We start from the raw sequence: 19,022 nt of genomic DNA on the forward strand, positions 1-19,022 counted from the left end.
ATCTTCTTCGGTACACTAATCAAGTGGAGCTGTTCAGGAATGTAGCATTATGAAGATATTTTGGCGGTGGGAGTGGATAAGTTTTCTACTCGAGATGGCGGGTGCGTGCAACTGTCTACCAACCACCCGAATATGCGGAGGCTGGTCTCATCACGGCTGGGATCACACTGGCGCGACGCATGTATCAAGTACTCGTTGGAACCGGGAATGAACAAGTTTCTCGCGTCTACCACATATCATTCGCCGGATCATGTTGCGGTATGCTTGCTGTGTTGTCACTCGAGATAGCTGCCATGCTTCCCCGCGACGATGATGAACTAGCGCCAGCCGCCAGCCTCAGAGGAGACCGGGAGGCTCGTGCGCACGACACGTCCATTTCAACGCGACATCCCCACGGCGAATTCCATCATGGTTCCTGGTACACATCAAGCACCGCTCCTTAGCTACATTTCTTACCATTGACTCTTTTGCGACAACTTGTTGCGCTGACTTTCTTCTTTAATGATCCTGCCCGCCCTTTTCACTTACCATCCCAGCCATTCGAACCTAGTCTTCAGCAATCACAACGCCTCAATCGTAGCGGACCTCAGTAATCTTATAAAGCTTGTAGCTGGCTCGCCGCGCGAAAGCATGCGTCGAAACAAAGGTGTTGATTTGATGCTGCCGACCGCATCCACTTGGACAGAACGCGCTGCGCTGGTCGTAGGTAGCCACGACGATACGTTCTACTTCCTCATAGCAAACTGTACCATCAAGGTACTGCCTGCTCCTGCCCAACTCCGATAACACAATCAGCCTGGACTGATGTGTCGACTGCGACTCCAAAGCTTAACCGTCTAACCTGTTCCGGCAAGCGTAATGCGCTGTTCACTGCTGAGGGTTCCACATGGATATCAGTCTGGACTTAGATGTTCCAACTACGTAATACTGTCTCTACTTGATGCCCGCGCCATCTGGAGTACCGACACAAACTTTTATTGACCTCAGCCGTCGGGAGCGGAACGAATCCGCCAAGCGAGCTGTTTACAGCTGGGGTACCTGAGCAGCGGCATCGTCTCCCCAGCTCGGCGAATACAGGTCTCGTCTCATCATGTCGCGAGTCCGTATCTGCGGAAACGACTTCTCAGACCCCGGCCAGACTCCAGAAACCTCTCGGGGCAACGTTGGCTCCTGCTGACATCGTGTGGGGTCGCCGCGGGCTGCTGTTGAGAAACGGCCCCATGCCCTAAGCGCGGCCTGGTTGTCATTTCGATTAAAGACGCCACCAAAAGGGGATGATTTTGCGATTGCAACTCAGCTCCGCCGCCTTATGTGGGCCTAAGGTTTACTGCTGGTCATTTGATCGAGTGTCTCAAGAGATGGAAGACAATGAGCTCATGTTTCGTCATGTCTTGTAGCAGGTGTGGTAAGGCCATCGTAGCATCGCGTGTACTTTCCGTCATACACACCGTTCCTCCCACGATGGGAAAATGGGAAAAGGCTGTGCTGAGGCTCTGACGCTCAGATCGATCCCTGCCACGGGGTACGGGTCGGGCTCTAGGCTCGTCAATCCTTCGCTTACTTCCCTTCAGCTGCTAACGCGAAGTATGAACAAGCTTCTGACATGCCACCAAAATACATCACATATCGCAAGCCACCATAGGGCAGAGGGTCTACCATACCCCATTCGATCACGCGCCGTGTTCGATTGGTGGGTGTTGTGTGCGGTGTCTTCCTGCGGTGTCACCGATCAGGTAACGCCTCGTTCAGGCGTTCCTTGTGCGTGCTTGGAGACATGGAGATACATGTTTGTCGGAGTCCGTGTGCTGTTCATCGCTGAAGTAGCTGCTCTTTGCCCCGTTCTCTGCGATCTCCACTGTCTTCTTTCTAGTGTCGGCTGCGTTTACTCTTGCTTGATCTCATCTTTGCTTTTGCGCCGTTGGGTTTGCAATAATACACTTCCCTTGGACAGACATATCCAAAGGCTTTATTAATATAGGACGTACCCTCAGCATGTCTAACTCATCATTCTACGACTTTCACTGCCCGACCGGAGGCAAGTGGTAAGGAAGATCTCAGACTCCAGAGCGGCGCAGATACTAACAGACTATAGGTATGCTTGCTCTACTGGAAGCAAATTCGTCGGTTGCTGCGGAGCTAATCCTTGTGTCAACGGCTGCCAGCAAGGAAACATCCGTGCCGGTGGCTACAACATCTCACATTACGGCGAATGGCCAGGCGCTTCTTGTTCACAAGGCAGCGATTTCTACACATGCAGCGCAGGAGACTCTTTCTGGGGATGTTGCAAGACAAATCCATGCGCAGCGACCCCACCGGCTACATGCGCCTCGGGAGACCTAACACCTGCCTTCATGGGTCAGCCAGGTGAATTCAGCTTCTATGCTTCAGATGTCCCGAGTCCAACTCCAAGCGAAACCTCAACTGGAAGCCCCTCGAAGAGTAAGACTGGCGCCATTGCTGGTGGAGTTGTCGGAGGCGTCGCCGCTCTTGCCATCATTGGGCTGATCGCCTTCTTCATCCTCCGCAAGAGACGCAACAAGAAGTCTGCCGAAGGCGAAATGGGCGCAGCAGCCATGGTCCCAATGATGAACAACGAGAAGCATGACCACAACAGGCACTCATCACATTTCGACGGCCAATCACGTACGTTCTTCTCCATGATCCATCTCATAGTATGCTAACATCCCCAATAGCACCTCCCACATATACCTCTCCTGTTCAAGATCCTTACCAACAAAACTACCCAAACAAGGGTCAGCAATCATACATCCAATACGCCAGCCACGCGAGCGAACCCCAAGAGCTTCCGGCAGAGGTTTCTTCGTCCAACCGATACTCTGAACTGCCCGCCGGCGCATCAGGTGTTGTAGACACTCGGCGATTCTCTGAACTTCCTGCTGAGGCACGGCCTGGTCCCTCTGAGCTGGAGTCACCGCAGACCTCACCTATGCCGGTGCAAGGCGAATTTTCCAACGACAAGACGAAGCGAGCGAGCCGAGCTCAAGGCCTAGGCGTAATGACTGAGGAACCATCGTCGTCAAGGAACTAGTTGCGGAACGACAGTCCCGTTTGATCGAAGATAATTTACAGTCGATCCATGCTGTTGTAATTGGGAGGTTCCATTGTAATCTGTATTAGCATATCATACCCATTCTTACCCACCAAATGCATATATACCATCTAACAATAACGATGTTGGAAACATAGAGAACCGATTTTCAAGTATATGGAAATTGCACATCTCCTTTCTTCAGACAAGGCTGCTTCGGGGCTTACTCTTACCTAATCCCACGTGCAGCCAAAACGAGCCGCATTTAGAACACCGAGACCGCCTTCCGCTTCGCGTCGTCTACGCAGCCTTTTCGCAACTGTTCCAATATTTGTACTCATTTTGCTTCCCCGTGGCACGCAACATGGTAGCGTGTACCATCGGAGTGTGCAATCCACAATCCCAGTCCTGGTGATGCTTGTTCCACGATGGGGCATCTCATCGCACACCCACAACCACGCCGCAGCCACCGACTGAGGTACCCCGACGGTCCCTCACGCCACATCACCCCTCCATCATAACCATCAGCCCCAAGATCTGCCCACCTGCAGTCCTGCAAATGCCACCCCTATAGCACCATCCGTCAGCATTGCGCGCCGTTGCGGCGGCCATGCATGTAGCACGGCAGTGCTGCGAACACACGCATGACATCATCCGAGTAATACCGCCCCTATTGAATGACCGCATGCGCATCTTTTCTCGGCATTTTCGCCCTGAAATATTGCAGAAACAGATGCAGCGAGTGAGCAGTTCGGCTAAGAGTAGCATCTTACTCGGAGGATGGCTGAGCCGCAGGGCGGCGTTTTGGTCGATGTATGTGCTCTTGGGGTCCGGATCAGACTTCGGTGTCCAGGTGTAATTTCCTGGTGGCCTTTACTCTCTACCGTTGGGTTCGTAGTTTGAAGGTCATTGATTTTGTTCCTCGTTGGCTGTATTCGCTTTCGAAGTTTTCTACGCGCTGCTTTCAGCCTCGTCACTTCAAATCATGCCGACTAGCCTCACTGAGAGACAGGTGTTCTCGCCTTCCTGCCCTGCTGGAGGTACGTGGTGGTCCTGCGGCTACGGAACGTAAGTTGAAAAGTATACCTGTTATGCATCCAAGAACTAACCCAGTTCCAGCTACTTCGTTGGCTGTTGCGCAAGAGATCCATGCGATATCACTTGTGCACAAGGGAACTTGTACCCCGGTGCCTTTGATCCAACATCATATGGGGATTTTCCGGACGCTACATGTGGGACTGGGAGTAAATTCTACACTTGCGCCGCTGGTGGTAAGTCATAAAGCATCATTAGGCTTTGGGTCTATCGAAGATCCTTCAGCCAACTAGCGAGCGATTTGTGTTATTTGAACGCCAATTTAACACAGCGTAGAAACATTCTGGGGATGTTGTAAAACGAACGCATGCGCCCAGTCCGGTTGTCCAGATGGTGATCTTGAACCGGCAATCCTCAATCGCGACGACTTGCTCAGCGCTTACCATGCGACTGGTGGTTTGAAGACAGACTCTAGGCCATCACCGACATCCACCCTCAACCATTACGCTTCAGTCACAGTAGCCAACGTAGCCACGACGTCAGCTACATCAACGTCGAGCACCATATCCCCATCGAACACTGCCTCCGTTGCAACCGAAGAGAAACTACCCGTCGCAGCCATAGCAGGTGGTGCAGCAGGAGGCACTTTCGCACTCGCCATAATTGCGGGATTCGTAATCTGGTTCCTATGTTTCAGGAGAAAGAAAGCCAAGACGCGTGAGAAAGAGGATGGAGCAGAGCAAAGTCTGGATATCCTACCCATATGCGTCATGGCAGAGAATCGGCAGCCAAATGTGACCGATTGTAAGTTCATCCAAATCGATTCCTTCAATGATATTCAACAATATGTTTGCCTAATACTCGGGGAACAGCACCACCATCCTACACACCACCCACCCCAGGCATCAACAACACTATCTACAGTCCCCTCTCCCCTCTCGGTCACCACCCTCCTTCTTCAGTCTACTCACAAGACACGAATTTCGCTGCATACGCACCTCGCGATCCAAACCATGCCATCGACAACCCTGCTTACTACGACCACCAACAACGCACCTACCCACACAACTGGCAATCACCACCACAGGAACTGCCTCTCACAACTGTCTCGACATCCTTCCCCACATCAGCGCTGACCAAAGCTCGTAATTCCATGTACGGAGATGTACGCGGACCATCTGAACTCCCAGGTGATGATGTGAGGAGCGAGTTGGATAGTGCAGGGCCGGAGTCGCCGGTGTTGGGCGGCATGTGGAAGGGTGGTAGTGGACGTGGGACTCAACGGCAGGGTTGGATGGCGCCGCGGGATTGGGGGTTGCAAGACATGCACACGAAGAGAGATGTTTCAGAACAAGAGATATCTAGAGAGAGAAAAGGCGAAGGAGAGGGAGATATTGGGGTGCAAAGACTGGGTGTGTTGGATGCGATTGATGAAGAAGTAGACGGCAGGGGTGGTATAAGTGGGCGGACTATTGAGATGAGAGAAGTTAGAAGGAGAAAAGAGGAGGGAGGGTTTTTCTGAGGAGTGTAGGTTTTGTCTAGTTAGGCACTTACGTGTCATAATGCTATAATTTAGCTGCTAGCAAGAACATTACACATACTGCACGCCGTCATCTGTCAGCTCGATATCCGACCTCAGAAAACCGTCCCATCACTCAGAATAACGATCGGACTGCTCTTAGTCTGTGGCCTCTTCTCCTTCGCCACCTCCCTCCCCGCCTTCCACGTGCCCGCTTCGAGCAACTGCGCCATACTCAATTCAACCCCCTGCATCCTCTCCAGTACCAACTTATACAGTTTATCCACTAAGACGAGCGTCATCGCCCTCCACTCAACGATAGCATCATCGCCCGCAGCGAAAGAAGGGAGTCCACTTCCATCCGACGTAGCTTTGAGCCCTCGCTCCAAAGACGCGGGTTTCAATGTCAAAACATCTAGATCGACGAATAGACCGCCGTTGCGGTATTCGGGGAGGGCGGTCATAGAGGACATGTTCTTCCAGGATAAGGACAGGATGCGTGTGAAGGGAACGGTGAGGGAGTAGGCCAGCCATTGAGTGAGTTTGTGGAAAGGTTGGATGAAGGTACTTTCATCTGCGTTCGGATCTTTGGATTGCGTCTTTAGTGTAGACAAGGGCCATGCGTCGCCAAGGGCTTGTCCGTTTACCACCGTGCGGTCTTGCGGCCAGATGGGGATTAGCAGGTTTTGGAGGACGTCCCAGAAGGTGAGAATGTCGAGAGTTGAGGGGTCAGAGGTGGTGGTCTTCATGTAGTCTGTTTTGGGTAGTTAGTTACTGGCATAGTGATGGCCTTGGTAAGGGACGTACCAACGACGTTTCCGGGACGACCTTGTTCGCCGAAGATGGCGGGTTGGGAGAGGAGAGATTTTCCTAGACTGCGGAGAAGGTTGGCTCGGGAGTCGACGCCTAGCATGGGATTGCTGGAGGAGATTTGGAAGCCTTCTGCGAGGGCCTCTGTCTTCAGATCCTGGAGTCCTTTTCCTGTACGGAACTTAGTCAACTGTGTCCCGTTCAACTATTCTAGCATGAGAACGGATGCACTTACCATCAACAATCGGCCCCCCATCCTTCTTCGCAGCAAATCCCAAGCTCTTGAACATATACAAACTCGCTACTGCAATACCTTCACTCCGCTCATACTCCTTTCCCGCACCAGGTTCCACATATCGCCAATGATCCCCAGCTCCAGCATCCAGCAATACCGAAACGAAGAAAAGGTCGATCAACCGGCGCGTAAGTTCAAGTTCGTCGCACCCATTCTTTTTCCACTCATCGAGGAGGTCGGCAATGCGGGGAACGCCGCCAACTTCAAAGTGCTGCCAGCGTCCGTGAGGTGGGATGGTGTGGAATTTGTCGGGGCCAAAGTCGCGCTGTGAGTTTTAGATCAGCGTTTCCATGACACAGTTTTATAGAATTGGAAAACAAACCTTGATGACAGAAGTCACATAATCCGCTGCTTCGCCCAGACGCTCCTCGTGGACATCAAAGTGGCTCAGCTTACCTGCTTCGGCAGCCTCTCCTACGATCTTGGCACGCTCTCGCACCGCGGAAAGGGAAAGTAAGTATTTGACTTTGTCGTCCATGTCTGTTTTGCTCAAGGATGAAGAGAGGTTTGTAGGCATGCCTTATGTCGAGGAGTAGGTGTTGTCAGGCAAGTGGGGTTTAGCGCCGCACTACACCGCTTGCACTGGCCCGAATTAGGTAGTTATGTGCTACGAGGACCACTTTTACGGAAGCAGCTCGTGACCATGATAAGGGCGTCGGCGCTTGCCGATGGTCATGCTTGGTGAACAAGAGGCGCTGGCTACAATGATTTTGTTTGCTTGACGATGCGCGCGAAGATGGTTGCGTACAACAAATGAGTTGAGAATTGAGAATATACATTTCATTATGGGTTTTCGTCATGAGTTCGCTGGGCGGCGCAGCCAAGCTTAGGATAATAGCCGCTGTGTCCATGTCTACGAATATCGGAGAGGAGTAGCTATACACTCTCTTCTCCTGCCAACTCTTCAGCTAGTGTTCTTATGCGACAATGTCGTGGTTGCACCGTTCCATAGCCTGCCCAATGTCCGACACCGTCTCCTGCTCGTAACAACCACAAAGCCGCGTAAACAAATGCGTCCCTTTGGTCGCGAAAAAGAAACAATAGAATCAGACCTCCCTAACTATAGAGGCCGAACAGCCCGACGAGCAGCGACTGCCATCAATATGCATCAGCGCCCCACCGAAATGAAGGTAGCCGACAAAGGAAGAGAGAAAATGTAGAGAGGAGCCTGGTATCCCAGATGCAAGCGCGCTGGAGCAAGATACGATCGAAGACTCGCCCAAAGTTACCCGAAGGTGAAATAAGTGAACCTCAAATAATTGGTACACCAACGCTTTCCGATGGCATGCCATGCGCAAGAGGTATCAAATCCAGGAATTGCCAGAGACGAAGGAAACCCAAAAGCAGGTGCCACAGAGACCCAGGACTGCTTTTGAAGTGGTATGTTGAGACTAAAGGAAATACCGTGGTATCGGATGCGGCGTTGGTCATTAATGTAAGGTCAATAGAGGCGTAGAAAGGTATTAGTGAAATCAATCGTCGCTGTTGAGTGATCGCCCAGGATCGCTCGTCTGTGGTGTGCGCAGCTGGGAGGAGCTACCAAAGCTAGACAACTGCTTCTCGGGCTCCTTATGGCTGTTGGGCTTTCGTTTGAAGAAGCTCATAATCTTCCCCGTCGTTGTCTTCCTGCCGGGGCTAGAGCATGTAGGCGAGGTAGTCGTCGAGTCGCTGTTCGGAGGAGGCACCAGTGAGTCCGGCATTACTTCCCTCAGCGGAGCCCGTCCGTCCGCGTCGCCGTTCCTAACATCACGAGGGCGTCGCTTGGTGCTCACGTGTCGCCACCAGCTCGAGTCGCGCGACACATCTGAGCGTGTGGCGTTACTGTCAGCACTCAGTTTGTTGCCGGTGTCCCATTGCTGCAGCTTTGAGCCATCAAAGTTTCCATTTGCCGCCTGCGAGAGATCGACCTGGGAGTGGCTTTGTGACGACGGTTGTTGCGCGGGGTAAGGATCGAGAACTTTTCCATAATTAGCTCATATGCCATGACGGGTCTGAAGTGATGTTTACTCACCTTGACTACGCCTGGCCTGGGAAGGAGCTGTGACTGGCCTAACACCAAGAGACTCCCTCTCCTTCTTTGGTGACGAAGACCTCGTCAAAGTGTCCTTACGATCAGTCTTTGACCGATCATCAGAACCTGAAGCTTGCCCTTTCTGTTCGGACGAGTTTGGTGTCTGAGTCACCAGGATCGCAGTGAGGCTGGGGTCTCTACTTCCTCGTCTTGACGAAGTGGCATTCTCAGCAGAGCTCATGGCTCTTTGGCCAGGGACAGCGGTCGTTGAAGATCGCCTTGAGCTTTTGTCAATAATCGAAGAGGATCTTCGTGATTCAGCTGTCGCAGCTTGAATGGAGCGGATGGAGCCTGTCGATCCTCGCCGAGCCGCTTCTTCGGGGGAAATGGTCTTAATCGCACTCAGAGGTATCTTTATAGCCGGCTTGCTAGGCCCTCCAGACAAAGGACTTGGGCTCGGATCGACGGTGAAACCAGATGACAGGTAACCAAGATTCATACTCTTGCTTTTCCTTTTTCTCTGTCGTTCTTCATCGATCTTGCTCTCCCAAACACCCTTATTGATCAGGATCTCGTCGACAGCAAAGCGCATCGCCGGTAAGATGTCCGTGACGGCTTCGAAGAGCGGCCGGGCGAAGATGTTCATGAAACCAATCTGGGATTCGCCAAGTTTGATGACGTCTTCCCGAACAGGTGGGCCACCAAACAGACATGATGGCATAGCCAGCTCCTCTTCCATGAGTCCTTGGTTGCTAAATTCGTCCGTCAGGATGTTGGCCCACCTGGCAGCGGTGTCAAATTTGCGAGCCTAAAGTATGTCAGCTTGCAGTGCGCCAGAAAGACAAGAACTCAAAACATACCACGTTGCAGATATCTGCGCACTTGATGAGTAGTCCACATGTCAGGTCCTTTTGTTCTTCCTGTACTTTGGCACTCCATCCGTCGACCACGCCCTTGTCATGCGCCACCTTCTGCTGCAGATTACCCAGGTCGCTCATGTACTTGAAATGGAGGCCCATGTCTGTCGCAAGTATATTGTTGATCATGAGCTTGCGCATCGCAGCATCATTGAATGCGCTCGGCCAATAACGGCGTAATATTTGGGAGTAAGCAGCGCAGTGGAATGATTCTAGGACGGATCGATCGTTGTACAATTGCGCTAGCGGTGCGTTCAATGCGACTAGAAAAGCGTTGTTGACTCCTGGATGGCCAACATCATGTCCAATGGCGGATATCAGAAGGGTAAGCGCGTCAAAGGGCTTGAGGAGCTCAGCGATTGGCGACTTCGGGGTGGACGTGTTGGACGAATCCGAAGGATAAGGAGGCAGGGTGCCGATTCGGACGAGGAAGTGGAAGAGAGCCTGGAGCACGTCGACAACGTGACGAAAGTTGTGGTACTTGACGAACTCGTTGTAGGCAGTACGGCTGGCCAAGAGAAAGACGATCATCTCGTCTACGAATCGGTCAGCAAGTAGCAGGTTTCTGGCATAAGCCGCACTTGCCTTCGGTTATCGCCCATCTTTCTAATTCGGGCATTTGTAGTGCATGCTTGAGCATGACGAAAGCGCCATAGAGAAGCTCGTCATCGGTGTAGTCGTGCGCGGAGAAGGCCCAAGTACCGATGGCGGCTTCAACGACGATTTGGCGATCTACGTCGAGATGGAAATCCCTACTCAAGTCAGTGGCGGGTCGCATAGTCACCGTTTGTACATACGTAGATTCAAGCGAGTCGCCTACTGTCTCTGGATTACAGATACCAGTCATGAGATTCGACACCATCGCCTCGCGCAGATATGCGTAAGGTTTTGTGTCGTCTACTCCGACCCAAGACAGCTTCCGATTGCGCTTAGTAGTCAAAAAGCTTGCTTCTTCTCGAGAGAACTCCTTCTGTAACCGATAGGCATGGACGGCTAAGCCAAGCATGCGGTCTCTGGACATTGGACTCGTCAGGACGTCGACAGCGCCAGCATCCAGGTATCGCGTCAACCGAACAGTGTCGCCGAGCGAGAAGGACACTTGTAGTCCCGGCGAGGGCAGCGGACCAGCTGAGGACGGCTCTTCAGTGCCCAGACCAGACAACATGACTACAGGTACGACGAGTTTGGAGAAGTTCCGCGACGAGATCTCGGAGGATATGTGGGTGAGTAGGTGCATTGCGTATATATCGTCGGGTTCGCTCGTATCTAAACGTGTGAGGCGCGAGGATGTGGGCGAGGGCGTGCGCGGCTCGCGAGAAAGGCGCTTCATGCGCTGCTCTTCATCGTATGGGATGTCTATTATGACGAAAGTAGGAATGCTGGCTTTGGTAGACTCGACGAGCTGGGTGATCTTCTGTAGGCAGGCCCTGCCGGTGCTGCAGATGTGTACTACGAAGTGTATTAGTAAAGGCGTGGGCGCGGGAAGAGGACGGACTACCTTCGCTGGAAATGGACAGCATCGCCTCGACATTGTCGTGCACTTCGCGCGGCGACGTCTTGCCGATAGCAAAGTAGCTCTGTCCTACATTGCCAGTCGTGGTTCGCGCGACGAGCGACTTGGACAGCGTCTCCTTCCGCACGTGCTCGTCGTTGGCCCGCCGGTCAATGTAGACAACATTGCACGCGCCATGTTCCATTGTCTCCGCCTATGTGCGGCGACCAGACAGCACTGGTCTCCAGCGCAGAGGGGAGGTTGTTGGGGAGGTGTCGCAAAATGGGGAGGACGGGTGGTCGCAGTGAGACGTCTGAACGGGTCGGACAGCGTCACGGGAGAGTGCGAGGCGGAAGCGTGGTGGATGGGGTGCAGCCGAGGGCCAATTGGCGGTCGTGAGCGCGGTGGCAGTGGACACAGGAGAGCAGCGGACAGAGTCGAGCGTCCAGAAGCGTGGGGGAGCGCAGAGATGGGACGGCGGGAGTGCGCCGGTTGGTCTGAGATGCACTCTGAAACGACGACGTCGGTGGAAGCCCCAGGGAACCCGGCGAGGCGGCGGGCGGCAGCCAGTGCACACGACACTAGAGTGCAGTGTTTATTGTATACGAGGAAAGCGCAACGGGTGGATGCGACGAGGAAGGCGGGAAGCGACGTGGGAGGGCAGGCGCGACGGCGGGCGGGTGCTGGGCGCGGCTGCCTCTTGGTGTCTCTCACTCGGCGCGCGCGCAACGGGACGTGTCGAGACTCGAGCAGCGCAGCGGGCGTCCTCAGGCGATGGCTCGCAGCGTGTTTGGGGAGCGTCTTGAGCGTCTTCAGGGCGCGGGTGAGGGTTGTAGATGCATGCAGGGGCTCTAGCGGTCCTCGGTGTGTCGCATGAGCGGCACTGCTATGGGCTGCACGCTGAGCAGCATCGGGCGCACACGGTCGAGGGCAGTGAGGGCGTGGACGAGACGGGCAGAAGTCGGCTATAGGAATCGAGCGTGGTGTGGTGGAGGAGAGCAGCGGGCCTGGTCTGGCTGATTGGATCTGGGATACTCGACAAAAAGAGGCAGGCGCACTGGTGGATCCAGCCTATCCATCCACGAACCGCCCGGCTCGAAGCCCCCAAGCCTTCTGGAAGCTTTCGCGCCGTCACAGCCAAATGCTATACGAGCGCTCCGCTGCGTCAACGTCAGCCCTGCACCTGCGCTTGGCCTAGGGCGCGCTTTCATTTGCCTCCCAACTGATCAAAGTGCCAACGTCGCCGCGCCCGCCCACTAGCTGTCGCTGCGTGAAGTGCGAACCCAGAGAGCCAAGCTCACTCTGAAACGCTTCCCCAGGGGCGGCCCAGTTCCCGCCTGCGCTGCACTGATTACATACAGCACGCCCGCCCCAGCCAACTCAACCTGCTACTCGCTGTGCGCTGGCATCGCACGCCCGCCTCAATGGCTGCAGCATGCATCGCACGCCCCCCGCTGTTGCCACACAGCGTCGTCATCTGCCCGAGCAACCCCATCACGGCCCCATGCAGAAGTATTCTGGAAACCGAAAGTGGCGACTCGCTGTCACGCCCTGCTGCTACTTGCCGATGCCTCGGGCACGCTATCCACGTAAGCAGCCTGGTCCGTGACCACCTCGCAGCCTTGCTCGCTCCATACACTGGATTCAGCAAGGAGCTGCCTTGACCCTGCCGAACAAACACACGATAAGGCCGTGAGGCTGCTGATCTAATTCTTGGTCAGCGGAATCCGGGGTCGTCGCCCACACGGCAGTGGCCTGCAAGTACATGACAAGTACTGACAAGCTCTGCCTGCACGACTCAGTCCGATCCCGGCGCAACTCTGATAGGCAGCTAACCTCCACAAATAGGACGGTTCTTTATAGGCTGCGGGCGTGCAGATGACTGCAAGCGGCGCCTTCGTCTGTGTTGGTACATCGCACGACCCTGCAAATACACGGCACGCATAGTACTACAAAGACCGTTCGCCATTGAGATCCACCAACGGCCCTTTAAGCCACAGACTACGGTCGACTATGTTTGAGATAGGAGAACCAACCCATTCAGCTGACATGCCACCAGGCGCCGGTTGCGCGTTGGACATGTTGACGTCCAATCGAACAATTCTGAGTCAGTTACATGTACCAAACACATGGTTCACTATCTCTGCCATGGCGCCGTCTATCTCGTCTACATCTTACACTGCGCTCATGCAGAGGTAAGGTGTGAATTGCGATCGCCACAGGTGCATCGTGAAGCTCCCAGCTTCCTTCCCACAAAGGCTCACCAAATAGGAATCTACTTGGGCATGGCTTTCGTGGTGACTGCATGATGCCACGAGTATGTCCTTTTGCTCACTTATCACGTGGGTCAAGACCATATGTCTAGATAGCAATTCTCTCAGTGCCGAAAGACGTTTTCAAATCCATGCCAACAGTCGGGCTGATACTCGGAACTCGCGATTCTAGTAACTGAAGGACTCTTCAATGTTGGACTGCCGAATGTCAAGACACCAAGACATTCTCGACCCTGAACTACCGTCTATCTTCGCATAGCCATCGACGTCCATTGCATTCGGAACGATTCTGATGCTATTGTCACAGATAGGGAGGCGCAGCTATGTTGACCTCTCTGTTCGGGCCGTAGTTCGTCCGGCGTTCATGTGGGGAGCACTGGATTGCCGACATGTTCGGACTCCTGTGTGTCTTACCTCAGCGGGCACGTTTGGATGCTGGAAGTACTGCAACGTCAGAGGGATCCGAAGATGAATTCGACTGGCTTCATCCATGACAGATTATATTTCTCATCCCACACATTATGTCGTGGCGGCACTAACAACATACTCATAATCCTTCCTCAGCGGCACGATAACCCCCTGATAGAACCTCTCTCTAAAATCATCATCATCGAGACTAAATACCGAAGCTTCGAAATTGCAATGTATACACCTCTGCGTCGCATCCGCATAGTTTGGCAGTTCCCGCGTACGCAACCCCTCCGCCAATCGAATTGCTATGAGATAGTCGGTGAATGCTGTACGATTGCCCGTCGCGTCGTCAAGGTCTTCCTTGGTTACAAAGGTCTGCAGCGGCTTGCCGTACGAAATCTCCAGTAATGCAACGCCGAGAGCGAAGATAATGCTGTTCTTGATTATGCGCATTCTTTGACTGTGTGCCGGTGGTGGTGCTGTTGCGGGGAAGTCTCGGGATATGTATGGTTGATCGGATAGTACTGATTGACTCAAAATGCAGATGTCGTTTAGGCCCCAGGTCTCTTCTAGCCAGGATGTGTTGTGGAGATGGTAGACAGCGGAGGCGAGAGTAAGAGCTAGGGTACATTTTTCCTTGATCTGGAAGCTCTGACTTTGCTTCTCAAGTAGCTGTTGCAGGCTCACGCGTTTGTCAGTGGTGCTAGCGTTCGGTAGTCGGAGAGTGTGGATGTGGTGTCTGGCCAGCTTGCTACTCATGACTCCCATGCAATGTGGGCTTGGGCAGTGTTGCAGTGTTGCGCAGAGATCGATGATATTTGGAGCTTTTTGAAGGCATTTCCAGTGGTCGTGTATTTTTGTGTTCGAGTGGACAACGATGCTGGGAAGCAATGAGGTGTTGCTTGGGGTTGTCGGGTCAATCACATCGATAGCCTCAATTTCTACCGGTATCGGCTTCCAAGAATTGACATGGCTAGCATGCGGTGATGCAAAAGTGAATATAAGCTTGAAGCTGGAAGGGTTCCCTGTTTCATCGTCTCTCTGTATGTCAAGCCGCAAATTTGCTTGATGTATACATTGACACGTACATTTCGATGACCACCGCGTGTTGAAAGCGTCATACAGCTTCTCTGCTTGTTGTCGAAACTTCAGAAGATATTCCGTGTTGGCTTTACGTCTTCTTTGAAGTCGTAGAGGTTCAAGCGCAATTGCTCCTGCAGTAAGGCTGGCGATGCGGCCGATGTCCTCTTCGATGGATGATAGCAGTTGCTTGTAGTGCTTCGTCTTGAGGCCTCCTTTTATACGTATCCAAGGGTCGTTGAAGAATTTGTTCCGTGCTGCTGCATCAATATTTCCCGTTGGTGTAGTCCAAGGTGGCTGCTGCATCTTAGCAAGTGCTCCCATCTTTCCAGGATTTACCCACCTGAAAGTTATCGCATAGTTGCAATTTCCGCGCAAAGAGATTGATCTTCTTGTTCAGCTGCTTGACTGAGGACTTGAATGGCAAGTAATTGTTTCCCAATCGATTGCGCAGAGCGTCGTTGAGGTCAGCATCCTCCCATGACGAGCTGTCATGGTCTTCGAGTAGCTGACATACTTGAGCATCTGAAAGAGCTAATGGACCCAGAAGCTCTTCGCATGAGTTCCTGTATATGCAAGCGTTGGTTACAAAAGAAGCATGAAGACACTCAAATGCTTCCTCGTACTTTTGCATACTTTTGATTGTTGAAAGCTGTAATGCGTTAGCCATGATCTGCTTACTTCTCGCGTCTGATGTCATACCCCTTCAGCATAGTGCTCCAGAGCCACTATCACCAACGGCAGCGATCCCAAAACTACCCCAGCTATTTCGAACCCAGACATAGTTGGGAAGTTGCGATGGCGCTAGTGGGGTGAGCTGGCTGTTTTGGTGAAAGGACGGCAAGATAGTAAATGTTGTGGATGGAGACCGAGTAACGCAACAATGCCAGTAAGTGACGGATGCGTCATATCGTTGGAAGAAGCTGCGTAGAGAAGGCTGTGATGAGGGTGCGGGCACGACGACCTCAGGATACTCAGCCTTGCGACTAGGCTCGAAGAGCTCTAGTCCCGAGGTCGTCAGCTGAACCACGTGGTGTCATGAATAGCCTCGCGATCTTGGAATCTCAGCCTTCTGATGGTATCATCAACATCAACTCTTATTTTAATCAGAGAGATGTCACCACGCAAAGATGCATGAATCTATCGCCCAAATTCACACTCATTGTGTCTCCAGCTTCCTTGCCTTCATCGGCGCACTAAGCTCCTCTTATCGCTGGGACGATCAGGCTGTAGCACAAAATGCCTTCGATAGGTACCGGCTTTGGGCTGGCAACATGGGCGCCATGCACAGTGGTACTAGGTACAAGTCGTCTCTAGACTATAGGCTGAGAGAGGCTTCTTTCTATAAAGATCAGGTATCTCGCTTTTATCCCAACTGTACATACTGGGACTTACGCAAAGCTTAGGTACTGAGGTTGATGCACGATTTGCGTAGCTGTGTAAGATACTTTGCCCTTTCCACTGTCACTCGTCATAGTCAATCTTGTCATGAACTAGGAACAAGGGCTAATCGAAAGCTCACGCATTAGTTGGATAAAGGTACATAATTGCATTGTGTCGATATCTAAAAGACTGCTAATGGAGGCGTTGCTCAGCATCGAAAGCCGCTCGGATCAGGAACACGAAGGCTTATGATCGCATAATAGAGAAATCCGAGCCTTCAGACACAGACGAAGATGAATCCGACTCCTCTGGTTCACCGTGGGAGGTCTCTTCCGACTCCGAAGTGGAATATCCAAGCAAAGGGAAGCTGCCTCGAAAGAATCCAAATCCGTCAGTCCCTGAACCAGCGAAGCCGACGCTAGTAGATCCTATCAATTTCATCATTGACTGTCTTTGGAGGCTACCCATCCGCAGTCCTGCCCCCATTGATCGCATGAAGAAGAAGTATATTGCGGAATCGACTGCCTACTTACCCTTTGACATCATGCATGTTAGGGATAAGTTCCCCGACCTCAACGAGATCGTTACCACTCGTTTAGCGAAGATGATATCGAGAAGAAGGCAACTAATAAAGTACCGCAAGGATCACACTGATGCCTTGAAAGAGAAAGAGGTGGCGGTGGTTGAAACGTCTCAGTTTGAGCATGGTCATCTATCCAGACCTATTGAAGGAGATATACTCAGCGAATCGGCACCCAGTTCTAAGGGCCCAAGTCAGCGTACAGAACTTACGAAAGCGACGACACTGAAGATCAACACTCCGATGGTACCGACTTCTCCGCTAGCGATCGGGCTCTACACGCCTTCAGTGTCCGACTTTGCGTCCTCCACGGCATCCGAGCAAACCGCGAATGCGATAACAATCAGACTTCCGAATCGACCCAGGACCAATGAAGGGCGGCTGTTGGACAATTTTGTATGTCCATACTGCTCAACTGCTCAGATTGTCACGTCAGAGCGCCGATGGAAGTGAGTCATCTCAGGAAACTACCGCCGATTACTTGGCTTACATGTGCGCAAAAGAAAGCATGTCTTATCCGATCTTCAGCCTTACATCTGCACCTACTCAGATTGCCAATTAGACGAATATCTCTTCGATAACCTTGATGACTGGTTTCATCATGAATCCCGGACGCATCGCGTGGAATGGTTCTGTAACACAGAGTCTCATCAGTCTTTTCCCGACATGAAGGACTTCCTGGATCATATGCATACAGTCCATTCTGAGCCTCTTGATGAGACACAGCTTCTTAGTTTGCACCGCGGATTCCAACGTCCATCCAATGCGCATTCGGGGACGTGCACATTGTGTGGTCAGCACGCAAGTAGATTGAAGTCTCATCTCGCACGACATCTTGAGCAACTCGCGCTATTCGCCATACCCCAAACGGACTATATGGCTACTTTAGAAGAGAACGATACATCTTCAAACGCCGCACGGCAAGGTGTACCGGCACTGTCTAGCCTAGGCTCAACGAGGATAGATTTGACGGACTGGAATAGACGCATGAGTAGGATAGATTTGGATCATTCGAGTCATGACTCAGACTCAGAAGGTTCAGTCCAAAATACTCCTAGTCTCAATCCTCTCAGTCGTCTCGTGCATGGAGTGGATCGTGCCTCGAGGGATGTTCAGGCCTCAGCGGACGGTCCGCTCACGAATCAGGACGAAGAACTGGCGTTAGCCTCGAGCGAGAACATCCCAGAGGAAGTGGATACTTCATGGGATCACATTACCTCAAAGTTCAAGGACGCCCGAGATGGAGTACATGACGACGAAAACACTGGTCCTGTTAGTTCAATCTTCCCTGATAATCGCCCACTAAGTATCTCGGAGAGCGCGTCAAGTCAAGCCGACACATTATTTGAACCAACTACAACGCCGATGGTGGAGTTTACCGACTTCCAAAGATCTGTCCCGTATAGTCAGGGGCCAAGCAGCATACATCCAGGAAGCCGCCCTACGGGGGGTGTCACCACTGGAGAAAAGCGATCATGGCGACAGAGGCTCTACAAAGCCACTGGGATTAGAAGGAAGTCCCCCATAAGGGGGCATAGTGTTCAAGTGCCATACAATCCGACCGTTTCGAATCTTCCTGATGATGGTTCATTACATGAACCACAGGAGGCTAACGACAATCGTGCCTTGGAGTCCTCAGGGAGGGAGACGCGCGGACTGGATGCAGACTGGCAGATGGCAGCCGGGCATCGCGAGATGATGTTTTGCCATGAATGCTACGAAGAGTGGTATCGAGATGAAAGCGGCCTCAGTTGTCCTAACTGCGGCTCAGACTCCACCGAGCTCATACAGCAAGCGGGAAATAGCCCGTGAGATTGCAACAATAATGAGGACTTCGGATGCCGTGGCTGTACTGGAGTATAAAACCGGAGACAATGGGCGACAATGGGCGACATGTCTAAAAACGGTCGCAAAGAGATGGGTCGGATAGAAGCAGGCGTGTATCGAGAGCATATTGTGACTGGTTGTCTTCTCAATCACTGCTACAGAATCCTCGTTGTCTTGTGCCTTCACTATCCTCAGGACGCCCTTCATCTGTATAAATCAAACCCTTGAGAGTAGAAGTGAGACCCATGAGCCGCTCCAGATGGTACTCACACATATGCAGTAATCGATGAGTTGATATTCTACAGTAGTGTACAAAGCAGCTCCTCAGCTACATCCACAT

At 52.5% G+C, this 19,022-nt stretch overlaps 4 protein-coding genes across 4 annotated transcripts; 1 reads left to right on the plus strand and 3 right to left on the minus strand.

The window, feature by feature from the left end:
* Nucleotides 1-2,351: 2,351 nt before the first annotated feature.
* Nucleotides 2,352-3,049, plus strand: J4E85_001595 (uncharacterized protein; the record flags this gene model as incomplete). Its single annotated transcript, XM_051465880.1, has 2 exons — nt 2,352-2,643; nt 2,694-3,049. The coding sequence occupies 2 exons, from the start codon at nt 2,352-2,354 to the stop codon at nt 3,047-3,049; spliced, it is 648 nt and encodes a 215-aa protein (XP_051330437.1).
* Nucleotides 3,050-5,719: 2,670 nt separating this feature from the next.
* J4E85_001596 (uncharacterized protein) lies at nt 5,720-7,225 on the minus strand (the record flags this gene model as incomplete). Its single annotated transcript, XM_051465881.1, has 4 exons — nt 5,720-6,357; nt 6,411-6,584; nt 6,649-6,973; nt 7,031-7,225. The coding sequence occupies 4 exons, from the start codon at nt 7,223-7,225 to the stop codon at nt 5,720-5,722; spliced, it is 1,332 nt and encodes a 443-aa protein (XP_051330438.1).
* A 955-nt stretch (nt 7,226-8,180) lies between these two features.
* On the minus strand, nt 8,181-11,333 carry J4E85_001597 (uncharacterized protein; the record flags this gene model as incomplete). The annotated part of the gene is made up of 6 exons (XM_051465882.1): nt 8,181-8,665; nt 8,720-9,527; nt 9,580-10,172; nt 10,222-10,388; nt 10,434-11,085; nt 11,135-11,333. The coding sequence occupies 6 exons, from the start codon at nt 11,331-11,333 to the stop codon at nt 8,181-8,183; spliced, it is 2,904 nt and encodes a 967-aa protein (XP_051330439.1).
* A 3,627-nt stretch (nt 11,334-14,960) lies between these two features.
* J4E85_001598 (uncharacterized protein) lies at nt 14,961-15,675 on the minus strand (the record flags this gene model as incomplete). The annotated part of the gene is made up of 3 exons (XM_051465883.1): nt 14,961-15,107; nt 15,236-15,544; nt 15,595-15,675. The coding sequence occupies 3 exons, from the start codon at nt 15,673-15,675 to the stop codon at nt 14,961-14,963; spliced, it is 537 nt and encodes a 178-aa protein (XP_051330440.1).
* Between the last annotated feature and the right edge of the window lie 3,347 nt (nt 15,676-19,022).

This window comes from Alternaria conjuncta (genome assembly GCF_024043145.1).
Source record: "Alternaria conjuncta strain BMP 0040 chromosome Unknown scaffold_2, whole genome shotgun sequence".
NCBI lineage: Eukaryota > Fungi > Ascomycota > Dothideomycetes > Pleosporales > Pleosporaceae > Alternaria > Alternaria conjuncta.